Here is a 22,826-nt window from a genome sequence, read left to right on the forward strand (position 1 = left end):
TCAAATTGGGAGGAAGAAGAATAAACTGCGTAAGATTTGCTGATGACATGGCATTATTTGCTGAGGATGAAATAACCATAAATAGTATGTTAGAAGAGTTAAACAGCAGCTGTTAGCAGTATGGGATGAAGATTAATGTAAAGAAGACAAAGGCAATGTTTGTAGGATGGAAACCAAGGAATATTAATGTGAGAGCAAACAGTGAAAGAATCCAGGAAGTGGATAGCTTCAAGTACCTCGGATGCACTATAAGCAGTGACATGAGCTGCAAACAAGAAGTGAAAATGAGAATCGCAATAGCAAAAGAAGCTTTCAATAGAAGAAAAAATGTTTTTTGTGGACCCATGGACATAGGTCTAAGGAAGAAATGTTTTGTGTGAAGTGTAGCACTATATGGTGCAGAAACCTGGACGTTGAGAAGAAATGAAGAGAAACAACTCGAAGCTTTTGAAATGTGGACATGGTGAAAAATGGAGCATGTAAAATGGATGGACAAGGTAAGAAACGAAGCCGTACTGAAAAGAGTTGGTGAAAAAAGATCTATACTGGAGACCATCAAGAAGGGGAAAATAAACTGGTTAGGACACTGTCTAAGAAGGAACTGCCTGCTAAGGGATGCCTTGGAGTGAATGGTTGAAGGAGGAAAAGTCCGTGGAAGAAAGAGATATCAGCTTATGGATGATATTAAATTAACTGGATCGTATGCTATTACGAAGCGTAAGGCAGAGAATAGGGAAAGCTGGAGATTGCAGTGAAAAACCTGCCAATTAGGCAGAAAACAATGAATGAATGAATATATATATACAGGGTGTTTCTAAAGGTCGTTTACAACGCTTGGGAGGTGATTCCTCACACGAAAACAAGCAAAAAGTCTAAGTTCCATTTTTACGACTGAGGCTTCGTTTCCGAGATAGGAGCCTCGCAAAAGGTGACAAAGTGAACGTCACACCTGACTGGGACGAATACTATAACAGATAGAGAGGCGGTTCCAAGGGAATCATAAAGGAATCGTATGTGCTCAGTCCGGAAGTCACTATGAAAAGTTCACTGCACGCATGCGCAATGGAGTCCTCAAAGGAATTGGGGATTTCCAGCAAGAACAATACATGGAAAGGGTATGTAACGCAGCAAGAAGGACCATGACAATGAGAAATGCGTTAAAGACAACACATCCCGACCTCAAACATCAAAACATGAGCACCGAACACAAAATCCGAAAAGTTGAGCACGGTTGCATACCCCAGTTACACGCGAGGAATGAACGAATCATGTCATGTGGCATACGAGAGACACATTACTCCACCAGGAGGAGGGAAAAAAAACACAATATCAGATGATTGCGACAACGTGTATTTTTACACGCGACAACTACGTAATATCCCCCCCCACACACACACAACAAACAACAAATGCTACAATATCTTACGCACAGACAGTGCGTGTCACTGTACACCAACTGAAGATGTCACTTTCACCACACAAAGGGGGTGGGGAGCAATACCAAGAGTGATCTCACTGGGATTTGCCGAGGGCGATAATCACGGACGGTTTTCAAAATGTCTGCCGTTCACTTCTACGCAAAAATGACAGCGACGAATCAAGGATTGTCGAGTACGAGCAAACAAGCCAGGTGTATCTGCTACCGTCGCGGCGGCGACGTTGATGCGAGCAACGAGGTCCTCAGCTGATGTGACAGGTGTGTCGTATACGAGGGTTTTCATTTCTCCCCAGAAGAAAAAATCGAAAGGGTTGAGATCTGGCGACCTCGGTGGCCAAGGCACAGGCTCATCCCTACCAATGAACCTATTGCGAAACACGTCATGCAGGAAATGTCGTACATTACAATCAAAATGAGCTGGTGCACCATCGTGTTGGTACCACATTTCTTGTCGCAGTGCCAAAGGTACGGTCTCCAACAGTTGTGGCAGAACCTCACTAAGAAATGCGTGATACGTGCGACCATTCAGGCGAACAGGGAGAATGTATGGTCCAATTAAATGATCATGTACTATCCCGCACCACACATTCACTGAAAACCTGTGCTGGTGATGGGCCACAAAAAGTGCATGTGGGTTGTCAAAGTCCCAGACATGACTGTTTCTACTATTGAAGACATCCATCCTGGTGAAAATGGCTTCATCTGTCCACAATACGTTTGCCCCGAAGTGAGGGTTTATGTCCAACTAATGCAACAACCATTGGCAAAACTCCATACGAGGGCGAAAGTCACGAGGTAACAGTTCTTGTACTTTCTGCAGTTTAAAAGGGTGCATTCCTTCCTCTGACAACACATTCACATGAGACGTGTTTTGTGCCCGAGCGAGCACTCGCGTACTGGTGCCAGGATGTTCTGCGACTGCTGTTAACACATCTTCTGCAAACTGATGTGTGTGTACACTTCGGGGTCTTCCAACTTCTTGCCGCGGTGGTAACACTGACCCTGTATCACGCAGTCGACTGTCCACTACCTGAAACAAGGTGTGAGACGGTAAACGTCTATGTGGAAAGCGTTCTCCATAAAGACGCCTTGCCTCACGGCTATTACCACGTGCCTCCCCATACATGAGATGCATGTCTGCTAGCTGCTGGGTCGTATACGCAGCCATCTGTGTAATAGGGAGCTGGAACTGCAAAGTATCGTTTGTGTGTGTGGGGGGGGGGGATATTACGTAGTTGTCGCGTGTAAAAATACACGTTGTCGCAATCATCTGATATTGTGTTTTTCTTTCCCTCCTCCTGATGGAGTAATGTGTCTCTCGTATGCCACATGACATGATTCGTTCATTCCTCGCGTGTAACTGGGGTATGCAACCGTGCTCAACTTTTCGGATTTTGTGTTCGGTGCTCATGTTTTGATGTTTGAGGTCGGGATGTGTTGTCTTTAACGCATTTCTCATTGTCACGGTCCTTCTTGCTGCGTTACATACCCTTTCCATGTATTGTTCTTGCTGGAAATCCCCAATTCCTTTGAGGACTCCATTGCGCATGCGTGCAGTGAACTTTTCATAGTGACTTCCGGACTGAGCACATACGATTCCTTTATGATTCCCTTGGAACCGCCTCTCTATCTGTTATAGTATTCGTCCCAGTCAGGTGTGACGTTCACTTTGTCACCTTTTGCGAGGCTCCTATCTCGGAAACGAAGCCTCAGTCGTAAAAATGGAACTTAGACTTTTTGCTTGTTTTCGTGTGAGGAATCACCTCCCAAGCGTTGTAAACGACCTTTAGAAACACCCTGTATATATATATATATGCATGCTGAAACAAAGTTCAGGATTAAAATAACATATAACAAACAGTACTTGTGTCTTTTTACAGCAGTACATGAATATTAATTTCATCTTGCATTATTTCAAAAACAGTTTTGAAAAAATATTGGTTCCATGTAAATGCTTTTAATATGTATGATATTGCCACCTAATCCTATGTGCCTGCTATGGGTTCAAAAACTAATTGAAGTAAAATTAATTCATGCTTTAGGATTCAGTAACTGGATTAATGCATTTCCAATACTTTCATTGTGTAAATGCTCTAACAATATTCGCTTGAGGCAGATCTGAGAATTTGTTACATATATGTTGCAAGAAAAGTATACTAAAATGGTACCTAAAGTTGAAAAGTAATAATTTTACTTAATGGTAAATAAGAATTTAATTCTTCCCGTTATTTAGGACAAAATATAATGAGAATAAGAATGTGAAATATATTATACTTTTTTAAAAAAATTATTGCATTTTAGTATGTACAAAGTTATAATCAGTGTTTCAGGCCTTGAAACTAAGGTTTTACTCAGGAATCAGTTACACGTTTAGAATGGACGTTAAAGAAATGGTCAAATAAAGAAGAGTCCTGTATAGATGGGTTAATAATGTAACAGCCCGAAGGTTTCATCCACTGATATTCATCTTTTAATTGCACTTCTAACCTTTAAGCATAAGTGAACACTGGGGAGATGGTGTGAGGGAGATACTTGTGCACACCTTGTATTCAGGTCAGCACCCACTTCCCCCCATTTTAATCTCAATAGTATTAATAAAAAAATGTTAATACAGTATATGTGAAAGAAAGGTTTTTGTAGAACTGCAGTAATTTTTGCAAAGATGTAATCCTTCATTTTTGTTGACAATATACCTATATAACAATAGATTTTTTTAAACTACCATTCACATTCACCATTCCCCAGATAGCATGTAAGTTAACTGCAAGTTAAATCGAATGTCGATTTAACTTGCAGTTAACTTACATGCTATCTGGGTCACCATTACAAAAAAGTTTAGAATTATTTTTTCTGCCAATATAGTATTGGCATATATTTGGTAGGTATTAACAGCATGTTTATTATTGCATGTAGGACAAATGTCTGCTCCCTATAGTTATAAAGATGCAAAATTAAACATGCAAACAATAAATAGTAATTACAATCTGAGTTACCAAATAAACATAGAGTCCTAGTCAGAGGCGTGGCATGCATGTAACCGGTGTTACCACAGGTAACAGCATGATGTAAAGAAATTATTATTTTTTTTTTCAATAAAATAACAACGTTGTTAAATATGTTAACCGACAGCGTTGCAGTTGAGTGTATATTGCAGAGGACATTTTTCTGCAGCCGAAAAAAGCAAAGAGCTGTTTCGGTATCCTGAAGAAGTAACAAGAGGAAAGGGCAAGGAAGGTGCCAATGCAAGGGAACAGCGAGGATAGACTTAGAGGCAAGTGTGCTAGGTGGTTATTCATATGCCTGTTTAGGGTCCCAGTTGCCGGTCCGGCCTACCGGATCAGCAAATGTTGTCACAATGGATTTCCAGAAAAGAGCTATAAGTCCTGCCTAAAATGGGGATACTATTTCTCTGAAGCAACAAGAGCTAGACTGCAAAGCCAAAGCTGGATTTAACTACAACTGAGACCGTTTATGTAATAGATGACAAGATAAGTACTTGATGTGATCGTAATTTGGACAAACCTTGCTCCAACAACCAAAGTTGGCAACAGTAGTACGTACATCTGGACTTACCATCCACCACTGGAGGAGGGGAATTCTGTCTTCTGCTCACCACACAAACGTCAAACTGACCCGAGAAATGTGTGGTTCTTCTTCCCCTTTCCACCTCTTTCCAAAGAAACAGAGATGGTTGACAAAGTTCAACCATTATTCACTGGATTTTCGTGGTAACTGTCTCATGAGTGATTTGTGGCTTATCATTGAGCGGATTGCAAAGAAAAAAAAGAACGAAATGAACAAAAATCTAGATCAAAGATATATTTTTTCTTGGAGGAGGTGTAGGGTGGAGATGATAACTGATGGCCGGTAACACTTTTGAAAAAGTCATGCCACACCACTGGTCTGCTTTTTCAATATCATAACCATCATACCTCTCATGATAAGACATTTCATTGCAATTAAATTTTCATATTTTGTACAATAATTTTAGCAGCAATTTTGTAAATAATAATTTTATATTATTAATAATTCACAATGAATTATAGTAATGTAACATGATTTTCTATTTTGAAAGTTATTACTTTATGGTCTGTTACCATTCCTAAAATTTTAAAGACATACCTGCTGCATTGGAGCCATGTAAGGAAGAGGACTTTGATCACAGCTGCTCTCACTGCTTGTATCCTGGATCATTGCTGTTTTATCGAGAGTACCACGCATGTGTCCTGCACCTCTGTACTTCAGAAATCCAGGTGCTACATTAAAGAAAGAGATGTGAGATCAAGGAATCTTACATTGTTAAGCAGACATATTTTTTTTATATTTGCTAACTTTTAAGGAGAAAAGTGAAAGTAATCATCTATTTAATTGTTTTTGTATAAGACTCAAGATTGTTTCAGAGATTCATTCTAGTTAATGAATGTGAAAGTAAATGATTTGGAACATAAAATAGTGTTATACCCAAGAGCACCAATAGAAGTGTGGGAAGCATATTATAGCACAGGACCTCGTGCTTCCAATGTATTTCTATGAGAACATAAATTTTGGGCTAGGATTGTAAAAGGCTGAAAAGAGGACAAAAATTATTCATTTTAAAAGATCAGAAAGATTTTTTTTTTTAAATAAAGTGTGATGCTGGTTCCATATAAAATACTAACGTCATGTAATCTGGTGGCAAAATTAAATGTCTCTGGCAACAATGAATCTGCAAACCAACACAATAAAGTACATGTTTCAAGCACTCATGACACCAAAACAAGGACTCAACTAGCAAAAAAGTTATCAAGGAAAGTTGTTTGCCTTGATGTACACAGAGTCAAGTTTTGTTGGTGGTTCATAGTGAAAGCCGATGTTTATGTTGCTAAAAGTATAGAATTTTTACAAGGAAGTTTTCTATTTTCATGTTCCAAAATAAAAAGGTTGCATTTTCTAACAGCAGCTCTGACTACATCCATAAATTTCATGAAAGAAGGGGTGAGAATATGAATTTTAGATTTTAGTATGATTGCATTAAGGGGAGGGGTGGGATGATTCACCACATGAGACACCTGAAAGTGAAGTAAATTGCGAATTATGCTTTCTATAGTTGCTGCCTTTTCGAAAAATGTGTTGATATGTTTAAATGTTGAAAAGAAGATCAATGGGCCAATGTGCATTGACTTCCATGTTACCCTGTGTGGTCCACTTGCACCAGGGGCTTTTAGAAACCTGTGCACTTACAATTACATGAAGGGGTGGGGGGACAATGTGCTTCCAGTACGTTTTTGGTAACATGTTCATTTGTTTGATCCAACAAACAGTGATAGGTACATTGAGACACATATTTAGGCACATATTTAGAAATTTATTTCGGGGGGGGAGGGTCTGAACCAAGTGTCTCAGATATAATGATAATAATAATAATAACAACAACATTGCAATTAAAATATGCATAATTATATTATATTAAAATAATATTAATTAATAAATATTAAATTAATATAGTATTGCTATTATTACATTAATAGGTAAAAAATGGCATAAGAATAGAGACATATAAGCATGTAGCCTATTCATTATCTAGCATGTAGTTAAGATCGCTAAAATTTGTATGAAAGCAACTGCCCTGGCAAGGATATCAGTGCCAAATAGATAAGGAATTGAATATTGTTGACGGAAATTAGTATCAGATTAATACCTTTGGTACTGTCATTCAAATAAATAACCCTCAATAATACAAAAGTGCTAAACATGTATATTTTCATTGTTTAGCTAATGTTAGTACTTTGGTAAGTCTTACAGGGGAAGGTGTGTGTGTGTGTGGGGGGGGGGGGAGGTGGGGGTCCGGACCCTTGGGCTTCACACCTAAGTACGTCCCTGACAGTGCGGTAGGATAGTTTAATCTCAAGCGTCTCCCAAGAAAATAATTATGTTGTTGTTATGCACCAAAGTAGTGAAGCATTAAAATTCTGACCAAGACAAAATTTATAGTATAAAAAAATATATACACTAAAAACGTAATGTTTTCATCCTCTAACAGAGTCTTCTTCAGACGAAACTTCACGTATTTAGTGCATATATTCTTTATACTATAAATTTTCCCTTGATCAGTATTTTAATGTTTTATTAACATGGAGACAAGACTTAACTGGGTTACCAATGAAGTGATTGTACTACGTTAGCTTTCGTTTAGACACACACACACCACACACACACACACACACACACACAGTACACACACACACACACACACACACACATCAAATTAATGTTAAATAAAGCAATTATAAAACTAAATACTTACTACCTGGAAATAAGTTGAAATAAAAAAAAAACCTCAATTATACAAGAAATGTTAAACAAAGCATACTTTTATTATTTAATTCTTGTACTTGGTAAGTCTTTCAGAGGAAGAGGCATAGGCGGAGTTCTGGAGGGGCCAGGGGGGCCTGGCCCCTCCAAACTTAAAGAAGACTAAAAAAATGACACATGATTAAGTTCAGTTACTACATTTTTGTTATGAAGTCATACAGCAATTCTTGACTTTTGGCATGATGGCTTGTGCGGTAATTGCGCCGCAATAGCGGGTCTTAGACGATTTGATTGATGTGTACAGTTTGAAGAAAGAAAAACGTAAAATGACTTTGTGTTGAGTCAACAGTTACTGCTGAGGCATCAAAATAACTTTCCAATTTAATTTTTCTAAAATTTCTGAAGCTTACTATTGTTCCGTAACTTTTTAAAAGTAATACGAGTATTGTATCAATAAAAAATAATGAAATGCAAAATGCAATAATTGTACTGCTTTGCTTCTTATAAAACTGACAACCAATATACTAATTAATATTTGTTTACTTAAGCAAGGATATTTAACATTTTCAAATCTAAAAGGCCTAAAACTCAGTGTTTTTAAGTTGTTGTTTTTTTATTTCCGGGGGAAGGCCTCTGTACCCCTTATAAACTAGGGGATATTCAATAACCCTCAGGTACGTCATATGCTTCTCCCAGAGTCTGCCCCCTCCCAAAGCAAAAGCTCAAACTCCGCCCATGGGAAGAGGAGGTCCAGACCGACCTCCTGGACCCCCCCTAAATACGTCCTTGTGATCCACCATCATATTTGTAACTCTGGCTTGGAAACAGTGGCACTATGGTTGCATGCTTAAATCACTCAGAAGAATGTAGTTCAGATATTTTCTGAGCGGACAGGTAATGTGCTGCTAAAGTAAATAATGTCAACCAAACATAATTGAAAAAGAAGCTGATGTGTTGCTTTCCAGCCATGCTTCAAAAGGTGTCCAGTGTAACATAAAAGTAAATTACAGATCTCTCCCATCTTCCCTTCGCATCTTAAACTGAGTGCTACCTCTCTACCTAAGATATCTAAAACTTCCCATAATACTATATCTCAAGTTAATATTGTGTTCGAGCCGGCCCCCGTGGCGGAGTGGTTAGTTAGCACATCGCTCTACCATGCCATGGGTCCCAGGTTCGAATCCTGGCTTAGGCATGATTTCTGAATGTCCATTCACCAATTTCATCATGTCACCACTCATTACCATCTTCCCAAATTAGCCAAAAGTGGCACAAAAAGCCAAGTAAAATATAGCAAATCAATCAATATTGTGTTTGATAGGTTGAAGAGCCTCATGCAGCAACCACAAGTGAAGGTGGTTAATCCACAACTGTTTTTCAGATGTGAATGGCTGCTTTAATACAAGTAGCTAATTTGTACTATTGGGCTAACCTCAACTTGGAGACGAGACTCCTTAAAATTGTTTAACTGCAGATTGTACTATTAGAACCAAATAAGAATTGTAGTCATGCATTTTTCACTCTACATCCTGGTTTTCATTACAGGTTCTGTTGCAGCTATCACCTCGAGAGATCAGGGCTACATTTAGAACCAGAGATAGGAGTATATGAATTAGGGTGGCTAAATGGTTCTATCCTGAAGTGATCCTGACAATTTCTTTGGTTCATTTTGGCTTCATTCCAAGCTATTTTCGTAAATTTTTGAAACAGTAGTGAGTTGTATGTTATTTCGTGTAGAATTGAAATGGTTAAGGACAAACAGTATCAGCGATCCATTGATTATGGCATCTAAAAATTATTGCTAAGTAAATATTCCTGTCGGAAATTGTTTTCTGAAAATGTGAAATTTCATAAAACAAGTTTTTCAGAACTGTTTATACATTTTGATTCTTCTGTTAACAATTTTTAACTGCAGATTGTACTATTAGAACCAATTTTAATTAGAATTGCAGTAATGTGTTTTTCACTCTATATTTTTCAGACCCTAACAATGTATTTTGGTAAGGAAGGGGTTAAAGTCTTCAAAGGGCCATTGTTGTTTTCGACAGTGATGGCTTCATCCAATTTTTTTTAGAGTCATTCTTCTCATGTTGTAAGTAAAATTTACACTACTCGAATTCAAAGTAGTATAAAATTGTCTTACCAGCAGCATGACCCTTCTTTGGCTTCTTCTTCTTTGCACATGCCAAAATGACACACACAAACAACATCACAAGAAGAACTGCTCCAACAGTAACCAGAGCAATCAGCAAGACTGAAATATCAAGTTATAAGGTTAATACTAAATTTTGTACATCTCTAAATCACACAATTCATACATAAATTCCATTTTTTTGTAGTAATTATCAAACATTTGTACTTGCGAAGAAATTAACAAACTAATTTTCCAAAAAATATACTTTAATGGAAATCAAACAACACATAGATATGTTTCTAATTTACGTTATGTTAAATGCATTGTTATTTCAGATCTACACATTTTCTATGTGATTGTGGGAAATTGCATTCCATATATTTTTGAAAAATATTAATAAGTAGTTTTATCCAATAATCAATATTCTGACTTCATAAACATCCAAGAAGTTGCTATGTTTGTTACTATTGATAACCTAGCTTAACTGGGCATTATTAATATTATGATGAAATGTTTCTTTTTTAATACAAAGATCAAAGTAACACATGGTTTTATTCTAAATAGTTTATATATCTTTACTAATATATCATTACTGATGAAGGAAGAAACATGATGCACAAGATACTATCAGAATAGTTTAAAACATTACGATTATTTTAAATATAACTTGAATAAGCCTTTTCTAATAAGATTAATATTCCTTATAATTTGTTATTGATACTATGATCATTGCTACTTAAATACCTTTCAAATTAATCTGGCAATTGTCTCCTGTGTACCATTGGAAGCAGTCACACAGTATTTCCCCATCCTCTCTGCTGTAACATGTTCCATGGAAGTTACATTTGTCGCAGCCAATCAACTCAGCTGTATAAATAAAACATAAATAATTAAAATTTAAACAGGTAACTATTATTATTCTTATTATTAATACTATACACCTAACACCTACGCAGATGAACTTGTGCCTACTATTTTAATATAATAATTATGTTAAAATTCAATGATGTAAAATTAAAAATATATAATTGCAGACATAAAAAAAGGCAGAAATTATGTTACAAAATGAAAAATGCAGTGTAGGCATATTTTATTTATAAAAATTAAAGAAATACTTTTTTAAAAAAATAAAAGCTGAAATCCAACTCCCCTGAGCCGGCCATCAATTATGCATGAATAAGATCATATTGGCCAATCACAATAATTTAAGTTGTGTTAGACATTTACTAGGAATTTATCAGTAGAAAAGTATTCGATTGTTGCCTCTCACAGCCAGATGAACTGGCTGATTAAATTACTTCTTGTTGAATGAGTTATTATTAAGGCTGAGCCGATACCACTTTGAACCGATAGCGATACTGATACTCTTACTGATTCCCATCGATACCGATACCGGTATTTAAAAATTGTAACAATTAAAAGTTGTTCAAAATATTGGTTAATATTATTGTGTAAGTATTCCACTTCAATAATATGCATAAACTTGCTTTAAATATTTGTGAATTACATCAAAATATTAAAATAGCTGGTATGTACACACAAAATCTATTCATCTCCACAATGCTGGTGCAAAATGAATGAAAAATTCAATTTTTGCATAATTTCCAGTATAATAAGAGACCGTTAATATGTCATTCGGTATTTTGGCAGACCCTAAGAGAGATGAAAATGCCAAAAAAGTATCAGAAAATATCGGTAAATAAATTCGAACTGATACCTTCCGATACCGATACTACTGATACATAAGCATGCTTATCGGCTCAGTTCTAGTTATAAATTCATAGGTTTATTGGTCCACCAAGTGTTGCTTTGTAGCTCTTGTAGTTTCCAAGATACCAATAGTTGACATGAAAGGGTATGCAGCAGGGTGCGAAATCAATGAAAACTGGTGGAGAGGAGAGAAAGTTCTTAATCTTCAAACCCCCCTCCCCCAAAGTATTTGAAAATTATACTACATACATATTTGTAATGTTATTAAAAGTAAAAATAAATAAATTAAAATATATTATTATTATTATTATTAATTACATAATGGAAATTAATTTGTTACTTTTATATTGCAAAGTAGCTAACTAATTCCTTTACTAACCAGTTAAAGATGTTAATAAATTATGAAGAAGTGGTTTTATTATGTGTAAGTTTTTTAGTTTGTACTTTTTTGTTAATATAAATCAATTAGATTTCATGGTTATTATTTTCTTGCATTCTTGTTTTAATATTATTGTGCATATTGATGCAGATTTGTTAATGATCTCTTGAGAGAGAGAAAGCATTCAATACTCACAACTACACTAATTTGTTTGTTTTCGATATTAATATTAGTAAAGTATATTTCAAATTATAAGTAATTGGTTATCTTTTGTGTATTATAACAAAAGCTCTTCCCCCGGAAATGTTTGGTGGGGGAATTTTTTAGGCAAAGATTGTTGGTGGAGGGGTGAATCCCCCCGGCCCCCCAGGATTTCGCACTCTGGTATGCAGACAGACAGACGGTTGTGATTGTCTCATAAGGATATTGGTCTGTTTCAAAACATAAGAAGTCCTACTTTGGTGCTTTGTGCACTATCTAGGAATAATCAGTGACATTGCACAGGATACTTTTTCAGCATTTTTTGATCCCACTAAGATATATATTTTTTAAACAGTTGACTACACAGAGGGATCCTGTGCAATTTTATTGGTTATTTCCAGATAGAGCACAGCCACGAGAACAGGACTCCATTTACTTTAAAGCAGTTGTTCTCATACTTTTTTCTAATTGTACCCTTTAGTCGTAACTAAACATCTGTACCCCCACCGTAGGTTTTCTCCGAATATTGGGTTTGGATATTTTTTTGTCTTGATTGGTGGGGCGTTTTTGAGGTGTTGGAGGCGTGTATCTGCAATACGCGTAGAAGAAAATGGCATTCGGGCTGAATGTGGAAATATGGCAAACGAATAAACATTAGAATCCTACGTTTATAATTTTATTGGGTGTTTCTACGTAATTTAATAAATTACGGCGGTATACAAACTGAATATTACAATAATGGGGCAAATAAAACATGGAATATCGATCATCATCAATTTAAATGCTATCAAGCAGCCCCTCCCCCGTCAGAACACTGTACTACTAATATTGTTTTTGATAAGGGTCCATTCAAGAAATGTTCATCAAGTCCAAGTTAGTTTTTTTTCAGTCCATTTTATGCTCAGATATGATAATCGGGACTGGACTTACAGTTAAAATATAGCAATCGAATTCGGGACCCCTTGGTTACAACAAGGCACTGACGTTACCACTACGCTATCGGGAGGTCTAAGAAAAGTTCACCAAAGAGATGAGAGAGAGAAAGAGAGGGGAGATAGACATTCAGTGGTCCAGGCCATAAGGCGCCTGACAACAATGCAAGATACCCTGGTTCGATTTCCGGAATAATTTCAATTGGGAATATTTCCAGCAATGCCCCTTCACGGAGCAGCTCTGGGGTTGACCAAGGCTCTAATAAAAGGCTTTTCGTGGAAACCTAGGAGGGGGAGGTTAGTGTAGGATGTATGTATGAATGAATTAACATTTTTTGATGCGTCGGCATATACAGACATTTTGCACCCTTCAAAATGTACGAAGAAATATCGTCTTATCTTAAACTCTTACCTTAAAGTTTAAAAAGGGATGTAAAGGTTAAAAATGCAACGTCGTAAGGGAATTTTCACAGGACATACAACACATTAAAAAGTTAGAACAAACTAAAATCTTCCTCAGAAGCAGCTCTTCTCAAAAGCTAAAATCATTTGTTAAAACATTGTCATCATCTCCCAACATAAATGATAAACAGTTGGGAAGATGAAAACTTTGTCTGAGGAAATTAAATATGCACATTTGATAATAATATGCCGAACATTTAAAATAGTATCACATACACAATGCATTGGAGGGTACAACCCTTGCAACAGTGCAGTGACGTGCACTGAGGAGTAGCTAGTCTAGCAGAGATAGATCAATCAATCTCACATCTCGAATTATATTCAAATCACAATATTTATTGTCTTGTTAAAGCCACCACAGCTCATATGCAACACTTTCTTTTCCACGCGCTTCTCGTCCATCGGTGTTCTCCGCGGTCAAAGCTGGCTGGATACCCTAGCTCGCTCTTCTTCCGCCTGACCAGTTTCCAGGTAGAAACGGCCGCCCGAAAGAAAAGGAAGATTTCTACCTCTACCTCCCTTGCCCCCTCTCCTCGCTGCAGTGGTTGAAAGCCCGTGCTTTCAGGTCCCCCAGTCTATCTCCTATAGGACAGATAGGGGATTGGTTTCTCATAGATTTTTTTGTAAATCCTCTAAAAAACTCAGGGTAAAATTTTCTGCAGTTCTCTGTATTTACACAACATTTTACACGTTGTACAATATGTATGTATAATATGGGATGTAGTTTTATTATTTATGAAATGGGAACGTGTTATGTGCAGACAATAATGTTATGCTTTCTTTTTTTTTTTTTTCAAGTATGGAATATATAATGATAAAATTACAAATATGTGCTCGGGCTCTCTCTCACTCTCGTTTTAGTAGGGTTTTATTTAAATATACTACTCTTGGCCTCTAAAAGTCATAAATACGGATGTATTTATTTGGGCAAGAGAACGGGCGTTCATATTGTTGTTGGATTTGTTTATTTTACTTCGCTTTTCTGCCACATTTGGTTATTGCGAAAATGAGGATGAGTGATGATATGATGAAATTGATGAAGGGACCTCATATGAACAATCCAGGCCAGGATTCGAACCCGTGATGAGTGCGCATTCTTGTTCTATGTGTTGTACTCTGCAGTGAATAATGAAATAATTTGGAATGAAAAATGTATCTCAGAACTCAAAAAGCCAAATGAATATTATTGAAGAAACTACAAAAAAGTGTGTTTTGTTTCCTGTTTTGTTTCTGTGCATAAAGTGGACTTAAAACACCAAATCAACCAACTGTGCGGGAGTGGTTATCACAGCGTGCTATGACGCCAGGAGTTCCGGGTTCGAACCCCATCCTGGGCATGGGTGTTTTTGTGTTTGTACCTTCATTAATTTTATCGTATCATCTTCGCAATTAACCAAATGTGACAAAAAAGCGACGCTAAGTAACAAAAATGAAATCAAATCATTGATTGATTGCTACTTTTGACTAATCGCGAAAATGATGCGATAAAATTGATGAAGGGACACATACAAAAAATACCCATGGCCAAGCTGAGATTCTAACCCAGGATCTCTGGCTTAGTAGTCAAATCAAATCGTTTTTTATTTTCGAATGTGGGTGGGGTTTACGTGTAGTTTTTTTAGTACTCATTCATCATTTTGTAATCCTTTCCTGTTATTGACATTCTTTTTTTTAGGGATACTGGGCCCTAAAGGGGGGAGGGGTGTGACCCACACCAACCCCACCCCCTCCCTTGAGCACGCCACTGACTGCTACCCCAAGTGTCGACGTCACCGCACGTCACTGCAACAGTGAGACGACTGTGTCCAATTCGAAGTAGAGTTAAAATAACTTCTTCTCGACGGGAGGGAAAGTACGAGAAACGCGGTGCACCAATGTTGTGAGTTAACGCGCTTTCACACGTACCGTTCTTTTGTCGGATAGTTTCCCGCGACAACCCCGACGCCTGCAGCGAGTTTTGCACACACACCGACAAAGTACTGGGGTTCTCACTGAAACCTTGGTGGTGGGGGCGCCAGAAGTCAAGGTCAGTCTGAGCAGAGATGGCTCCTGCCTGGAATAGAAGGTTTTTTTTTTGTGTTTGTTGCGTCTTCGACGTAAATATAACTGCGATGGATGTAAAAGACGCTACTGGGTGGAAGGTAGGTTCGAAGAAAGCAAAAACTTCGTTCCATCTCTTTTCCTTTTCCAACCGATCTTTGAAATAATCACTGATTTTGTCCCATAGCATGGACCTATTTCTCCCCATTCTATCAATGTGATAATTGAATTTACTCATGATGAAAACCAGTGGCGTCCGGAGGCAACTATGATGGGTAGTGCCAACGTGATCAAGAAATCGAAAAAAGAAAACTCTGCAATGCCCCCGCCCCCTCCTTGAGGTTGCCCCACTGGCCAAGATGTTTATCCTTGTTTGGTAACGTGGAAAACAGTGTGTGTTTAAGTAATAACACACTAATATGATTCATCTTCACTCACTAACCTATCTTTATAGACTACAGGACACTTCACTAAAAACACAATTACAAGAGGAAGGGAAAACAAATCTTCTCACCTTCTCCTCCCCCATGCACACGTATTCCAACTGGATGTTGAAAATATTCTAGACATTTGATGTAAAAAGAAATTGTCGAAATGCCAAAGGAAACTCGCATCACCATAGGATTTTTTACTTTTATATTTTTAAAAAGTCTGGATGGCCCTCTAGGCGCATCCATCCATTATCAAAATGTTCATTTAACTTTGGAAAAATACTAGATTCGTTTCTCCAAAAGTTGGCAGAAAAGTAGATAGCACCTTTTTCACGAATTACTTCCCCAACGGGTCTTACAAATCCGTCGTATTTAGCGACTTATCTCTGAAGATTGCAACTGTGTCAACACTGCGAAAGTTCCCTCGCTGTGCCAAGCGAAAACAGGCACGGCTGGTGTCTTATGGGCTAACCTCATTGGCTAAAACCACCCCCTGCCACCTTCTTCCCGGCTCATGGTGGAAATGTTACTCGCTGAGACTTCTCCAATCCTCTGCACGTGTTTCAACTTGGTTAGGCCAGCTCTTGGGTGGCGCGGACCGCTGCCTCGCCGACGGTACGAAACAGCTGGCGATGCAGTGAGGAGGTTGGGGCGGTCGTCACGTCAGCTTGACCGATTGCAAGATTCGAATCTCCTTGTCTGTAAACTATCAATGTATTCATTTAACAATACTTGGGCTACGTATGCATTTCTTCTTAGGGTAGTGCCATGGCACGGCGGCTCTCCCCCTTGAGCCGCCGCTGATGAAAACACCCCTAAAACACAACCTCCTTCTCGACAAAGCTATGACTGAGGTCCGTATTTCTTCATGCTCCAAAAGAACTCCCTCCTCGAGGAAAATTTATGGCTTGGGTCAGCGTCTTCTTTTTCTTTGCTCGAAGCGAGGGGGGAGGGGGCTGGGTTCGACTCTCCATGTATCGAGGGGAGCTCCGGACGCGTATACCCACCATCGGAAGTTCCTTCCAGGAAATTTGTCGTGCAGCTCTACGTGTGCGGCTGTCCCATTTACCCCCGTTGTTTCTTGGCGCACTCGATATCGAGGTAGGGTTGATTGATTGATTGATTTAGTTCATTTTACTTCGCGTTTTGTGCCTCTTGGCTAATTTGCGAAGATGAGGATGAGTGATGAAATGATGAAATTGATGAATGGACATTCACAAACAACCAAGCCCGAGCGGGATTCAAACCCCGGGACCCTTGGCGTCGCAGCGCGATGTGCTAACCACTCGGCCACAGGGTCCGGCTATATCGAGGTAGGGGTAGCAGCCGATGTTATCGGTGTGTGTGCAAACGCGCTTATAGCATGAAGTTTGTTCCCCGTCCACTCTTCCTGCAATTTGTCAAGAAGGGAGCAACGAAAGCTATCCTGCCACCTGCAGGTCCCTGGCTGGCAGAACCAGTGGCGTAGCGGCCGCCCCCGCAACTCCAGCAATGCGGGAGGGCCGCGAGGTGTAGGGGACCCGCAATGTTTTCTCTGCGCTCCTGAAATTTTATATAATTTCAGAAATTCAACACATAGTGTCGGTTATTTTTTAAAAAATACGAAATAGACAAAATGTAGGTCAACAATGACAAAATTTGAACTCGAAATTCACCGAGGTGAGCACAAAATAGAAACGCCCTATCGGTGAACTTAGAATACGTATCAACAGAGTTACTGTAACAGCACAAATAACTTCACGTCTGTTTTATTTATTTATTTTCATGTCGAAGGTGGTCGAGTAGGTTTCCAGGAACATATCATCATAAGACAATGTCTGTGATAATAAGCAGGGGCGTACTGGCTCGATCAAAGGGGCCCTGGCAACTTAACCTGTGGGCCCTCAGAAATGCCGTATTAATTTACTTGCTCGCAGATCGCCTAAAATAGGAAAAAAATCCCTCATCCCTTTATAGATATACCGTGTGTCGGAATCCTATAGAGTATAAATTGTCTCCAGTTATGAATCCAGTAGGAAGAAAACTTGGTAATTCATGAACTTTTACCACTATTATTATTTTTATATGTGGTATTTAAAATGTAACTTCCCACCAAATATTTCCAAAGGGGCCCAAGCATTTTCATATTCAAACAGGCAATATTTCCAATATAGTCCACACCTGTTAAGTGTTACAGATTATTTTCGAATTTTAGCTGTATTGTGACAAGGTAGTTCAATTTTCTTTTAATTGTTAAGCACTTCAAAGGGGGTAGCTAACTGCTGTACGTCTGTTACCCTCTGATGTCTTCGATGATACGTTGTAGTATTTTCGATTTTTTTTTTTTTTGCCAAGGGGCCGTCAATATTTTAGTTGTAGGGGCCCCAGGGCACTTCGCTACGCCACTGACCAGAACATCGCAATCTGCCGGCAGACCTGCGGCAGTATCGGCTGCTTCGTTCCTCTTAATGCCCACGTGACTAGGGGCCCACCAGGAGCAATACTGGCACATGAAGGGAAATTTCCCTTTTGCAGGGAAATTCAGACCGAAATTTTAGCCAAAAGGGAAAAGGGAATTTCGATGAAAAATACCACAATTGCAGGGAAATTTTAAGGTCATTTGACCACATTATTACAGTTTATGTTAATTTCGAATTTCATATCCACATTTTATGTTATTTATTTATTTTGCTATTCCTACTTGTTTCTGCTCTTTTAAGTTTATTGTACGTTGCTTTTATGCATCTTTGGATAAATAGTAAGGATGAGGATTATCGATTAAATGGATTCCTCACCAGGATTCAAACCTGGGACATCTGGTCAGGGAGTGATGATACTGAACTTATAATTTTTTTAAAAAATATTGTTTTTATTCAAAAGAATAACGAATTTAACGGAAACTTTAAGTACGTATTACAACTGCTTCCACTACGACTAATAATGTTGCTTCTACTACTACTACTACTTACTATTATTATTATATAATTTGCTTAGGTGAAGGGAAAAATTGGTCCAAAAAGGGAAATTTTGCCCCTTGCAAAGGGAAATTGTGACCTCATATTGTGGCAACACTGACCAGGAGCGAACTTAAGCTCTGGCAGATAAGGACAAGAGCCGTCGAAGGATGCACTACACTGCAGGGTGCCTGGAAGACAGCCATTCCAATCTCTGAAGCACTACTCGAATCAGTAAAAATGAGGACTTTCTCCAAAGTGTGAACGTCAGCAAACCCAGTGCCTTTAGGACTGCATAGAGTTCTGCCGTGTAGATAGAAGATTGTTGAGTAGCGGAATTATTGTCAAAACAGTTTTGAAACCGCGTACGCCCCTTAGCAGGTCAGTGGTCTGTGGTTAAGAATTGTGTAGAAATCCTCTAGGTCGTTAAGTACATTGTGACAAACTTTTAGAAACATTTGGAAGTGATCGGGGGGGGGGGGAGTGACAGATGTGGTACACAACAATCCTCAGAAGTTCAAAAGTAAATGCAGGATATTGTTTAAGATAATGGTGATACCATTATATCTTACATATCGTATTTTTTCTTTAAAAATAGGGGCAGGCAATTTTCCGGAGGTAAAGGACGTAGTCCACCATGCCCCCTTTAATGTCACCACTGCTGAAAATATATTTATATACAAGCTCAAAATTTCTTGTTGTGAAAACAAAATTTTGAAGTTCTAAATGCTTTACTCGCATTTAAACTACCGTCCACACTGGCGTAAGCAGGAGTTCTTTTCTGGGGGGGGGGAATTGTTAAGGTGGATATTACGTAGCTGAGATCTAGGGGAAGGAGGTACGCTATAAAATATTTCATAATCACCATTTTAAAAATTCTTATTAAAGGTTTTATGATGATTGGGGATCATTTTAAGGCGATATTTCCGTTACCACTTTGTTTTTTTTCCCGAAATCTTTACTGTTTTCATATTAAAATGTTGATTTTCTCAGGGCCGGATTAAGACGAAATTGGGCCTGATGCTTGTAATCTTCGGTGAACAATAAACACAACGACGTTATAGTTATGTCACAGCGCAAAGAATAATAGTAACTGTATAATAAGTAACGCTGTGTCTAGGCGTCCGAAATTGCGACTCCAATATTCATTCTAAGATTTATTTTCAGGTTAATATAGCAAAAGAAAACTGTTCAGTTTTTGGAAAATTCTCGTCTGTTTTCATCTGGGCCTATTTCAGGAATGGGTCTAATGCTGCAGCATCAATAGCACCCACCTTAATCCGGTCCTGCCCCCCTCCCTCTGTGTACGTCAGTGACCGTCCATTATTGTAGTTGAATCAGACATACTTACCAAACATCCCAGAAAAGAAATCCCACTCAAACATGGCTCCCTGAAAGTCCAAAAGATAGCACGAGGAGCAAGTCAAACTGGAACACGTCAAGTCTTCACAAGAGAGACGATAGGAAAGAGGCGGCAGGGAATATTGTGAAGCTTCACTGCACATGGACTTAAGACTGATCGATTCAACGTTCTTCCGGTTTGCAGCCAACGCTTTCGCCGCGTTGTCAATGGGCAATCAAGCAAAGTCGTCTCTGGTCACTTCCTCGGGTAATGGCGAAAAAAAAACAAAAACAGAGCGGCTTGAAGGTAGATGTTCTTTTGTTTGGCTCTGGACATCAGGCGTCCAATTACATTGCGATTTGCCGTTACGATCCGCGTGGTAACGCGAGAAGCTACTTTTTTTGCCTGTTTTTTATGCAGCATTTATTCAATAACAAAACAGTTAGGACTTGCGACTCGGCTAAGAAAAATTAAACACGTCGGTTGTGGTAAAAAGTCATGTGTTCTCATCATAGAAATTCAAGGAAGAAATTAACTTAGTGGTTTAAAGAAGTTTCCGCAATTTTGTTGTTGTTAGTTTTATTACATGTGGCTTATTTTCATTGTAGCCAGCCCCCTTGACGGAGTGGTTAGCACATCGCGCTATGACGCTAGGGGTCCTGGGTTCGAATCCCGGATTGGCCATGGGTGTTTGTGAGTGTCCATTCATCAATTTCATCATGTCATCATCATCATCCCCATCTTTGCAAATTAGCCAAAAGTGGCACAAAATGCGAAGTAAAATAAACTAAATCAATCATTATTTTCATTGTCTCATTGGTTTGTTAGCAGTAGCGACGATTCTAAAATGAATACCACATAGCATGGGTCAGTAATTTACCCACAAACCCTGCATACCTTCCTTATATTTGAAAAAAATATATACAAATACTTCCTTTGTGGAGATTTGGAGCTAAATTTGCCTTTGCAACCCGCTTTCAAATGTCCAAACACTTTCCCAGAAAGAAAATTCTGAAATCTCCAGTGACTTACCATTATCGTTGAAACTATAAAGATATAATTCGGTACGCTGAAATGCTTATGTCTGTCAGCGAAGACTGACGGTCGGTATGCATAGTATGATATGGTAGACTGTCCAAATTTACTCAAACAAATTTTCAAAATGTATACGTAACTTCCTCATTTTACGTAACGTGGTATTTGTAGAGGGTTATGAGAAATTCCCACCTGGATACTCTCATCTTGTATTGATGATTAATCTAATTTTAACCCCATCGTCAATCTTTTGAAATATTTCCCCATCATAATATGCACTTGAAATTATTTAATTATTGTCTTTTATTTCTGCCACTTCCTAAACGAATACTCGTGTTGTTTCGAGCCCGATAATGTATTTTTTATAAGGCCTATAAATGCCTATTTTGAGATTTAGTGCCTATTTGCATAAGATATAGGCACATCTCTAGGATTGCGGAGTAGCATTTGTCAAGGTATGAAGCTAGGAAGGCACTATTGATGGATGTGAAGAACGTTGCTGATAGGTGTTCATTAAACATGTACCGTATAAAAACCCTTCGGTTTTGGGATCGAACCTTCGCTAGGTCAGCCCACGTAAGCAAGCAAAGGGGGCTCGCCCCTGTGAAATAAGGAGAACACCTAAACATTAGATTTTAACACTTCCATTGACTGGACTGGCAGGGTTGTGAGAATAATAGAAAAGAGATAAAGGAATGTTCGATTACCTCTGGTGTCCTGTAGAGTTGATGGTGTCGTTGAATCCGTAGACAAGGCACGCTCCTGAAATAAACTTCTTTCGGTAGCGCAACTCCCGTGGTAACTCTTTACGTAACAATTGATGATCGGATAAATCGGAGGAAACGACTGTTCAGGCGATAGATTTCTGAGTACAACTCCGGGTTAGAAATGTTCTCTCGAACTATTTATGGGACATTCGAATTTCCGATCGTTAAAACCGTTGGCGAGTCTGCGTCTGCCGTTAACGGTGCTTTTTGCATAAGGCTGAGTTTACTTTTTTTTTGTACGATTTCCTGTAGAATCGGTGTCAGCGGATTTTTCAAGGTCCGCTGAAAATTACCGGTGTTATGCGCTTGCAAGAGCTCTTTCCAGCGCTTCAACCGGACCCCTTGGTGAAGTGATTAGCTATCGAGTTATGACACCAGGGGTCCCGGGTCCGAGTCATGCATTCGGCGTGATACGATACAAAGTAAGAATTTAATTTCAACAATCTTGATATAACTCTGAACCTCACGAAGGCCAGTTTTGTTGCAATGTTAACAGCGTGTACAATGATATATATAATATTGCTGTTTAGAGCTGAATAGCTAACCTAAGATATGCACTGTTTGTTGTTTATCTAACTAAGGGGGATTGCGAGCTTTTTGCGATTTTTTTAAACCACGTACAGGCCTCTAAGATTGTATATTTCGTTTATTTTCATTTTATGTCCTTTCTTGCATCACAACATCTACATATTTCTAGAAACAAGACAAGGAACTAATATTTACACAGAAAA

At 38.5% G+C, this 22,826-nt stretch overlaps 1 protein-coding gene across 1 annotated transcript in view; it reads right to left on the reverse strand.

Moving 5' to 3' along the window:
* Window positions 1-22,826, reverse strand: part of LOC145978137 (uncharacterized) — a 321,655-nt gene that overhangs the window by 17,453 nt on the left and 281,376 nt on the right. Inside the window, exons 14-16 of the mRNA XM_083110578.1 lie at window positions 10,608-10,730; window positions 9,873-9,983; window positions 5,561-5,694 (exon numbers count right to left, since the gene is read on the reverse strand). Coding sequence (XP_082966704.1) covers window positions 5,561-5,694; window positions 9,873-9,983; window positions 10,608-10,730 — 368 coding nt within the window. The remainder of the gene's footprint in view (window positions 1-5,560; window positions 5,695-9,872; window positions 9,984-10,607; window positions 10,731-22,826) is intronic.

The sequence above is a fragment of the Lepisma saccharinum genome, chromosome 24 (genome assembly GCF_977018435.1).
Source record: "Lepisma saccharinum chromosome 24, izLepSacc3.1, whole genome shotgun sequence".
In the NCBI taxonomy this organism is placed as follows: domain Eukaryota; kingdom Metazoa; phylum Arthropoda; class Insecta; order Zygentoma; family Lepismatidae; genus Lepisma; species Lepisma saccharinum.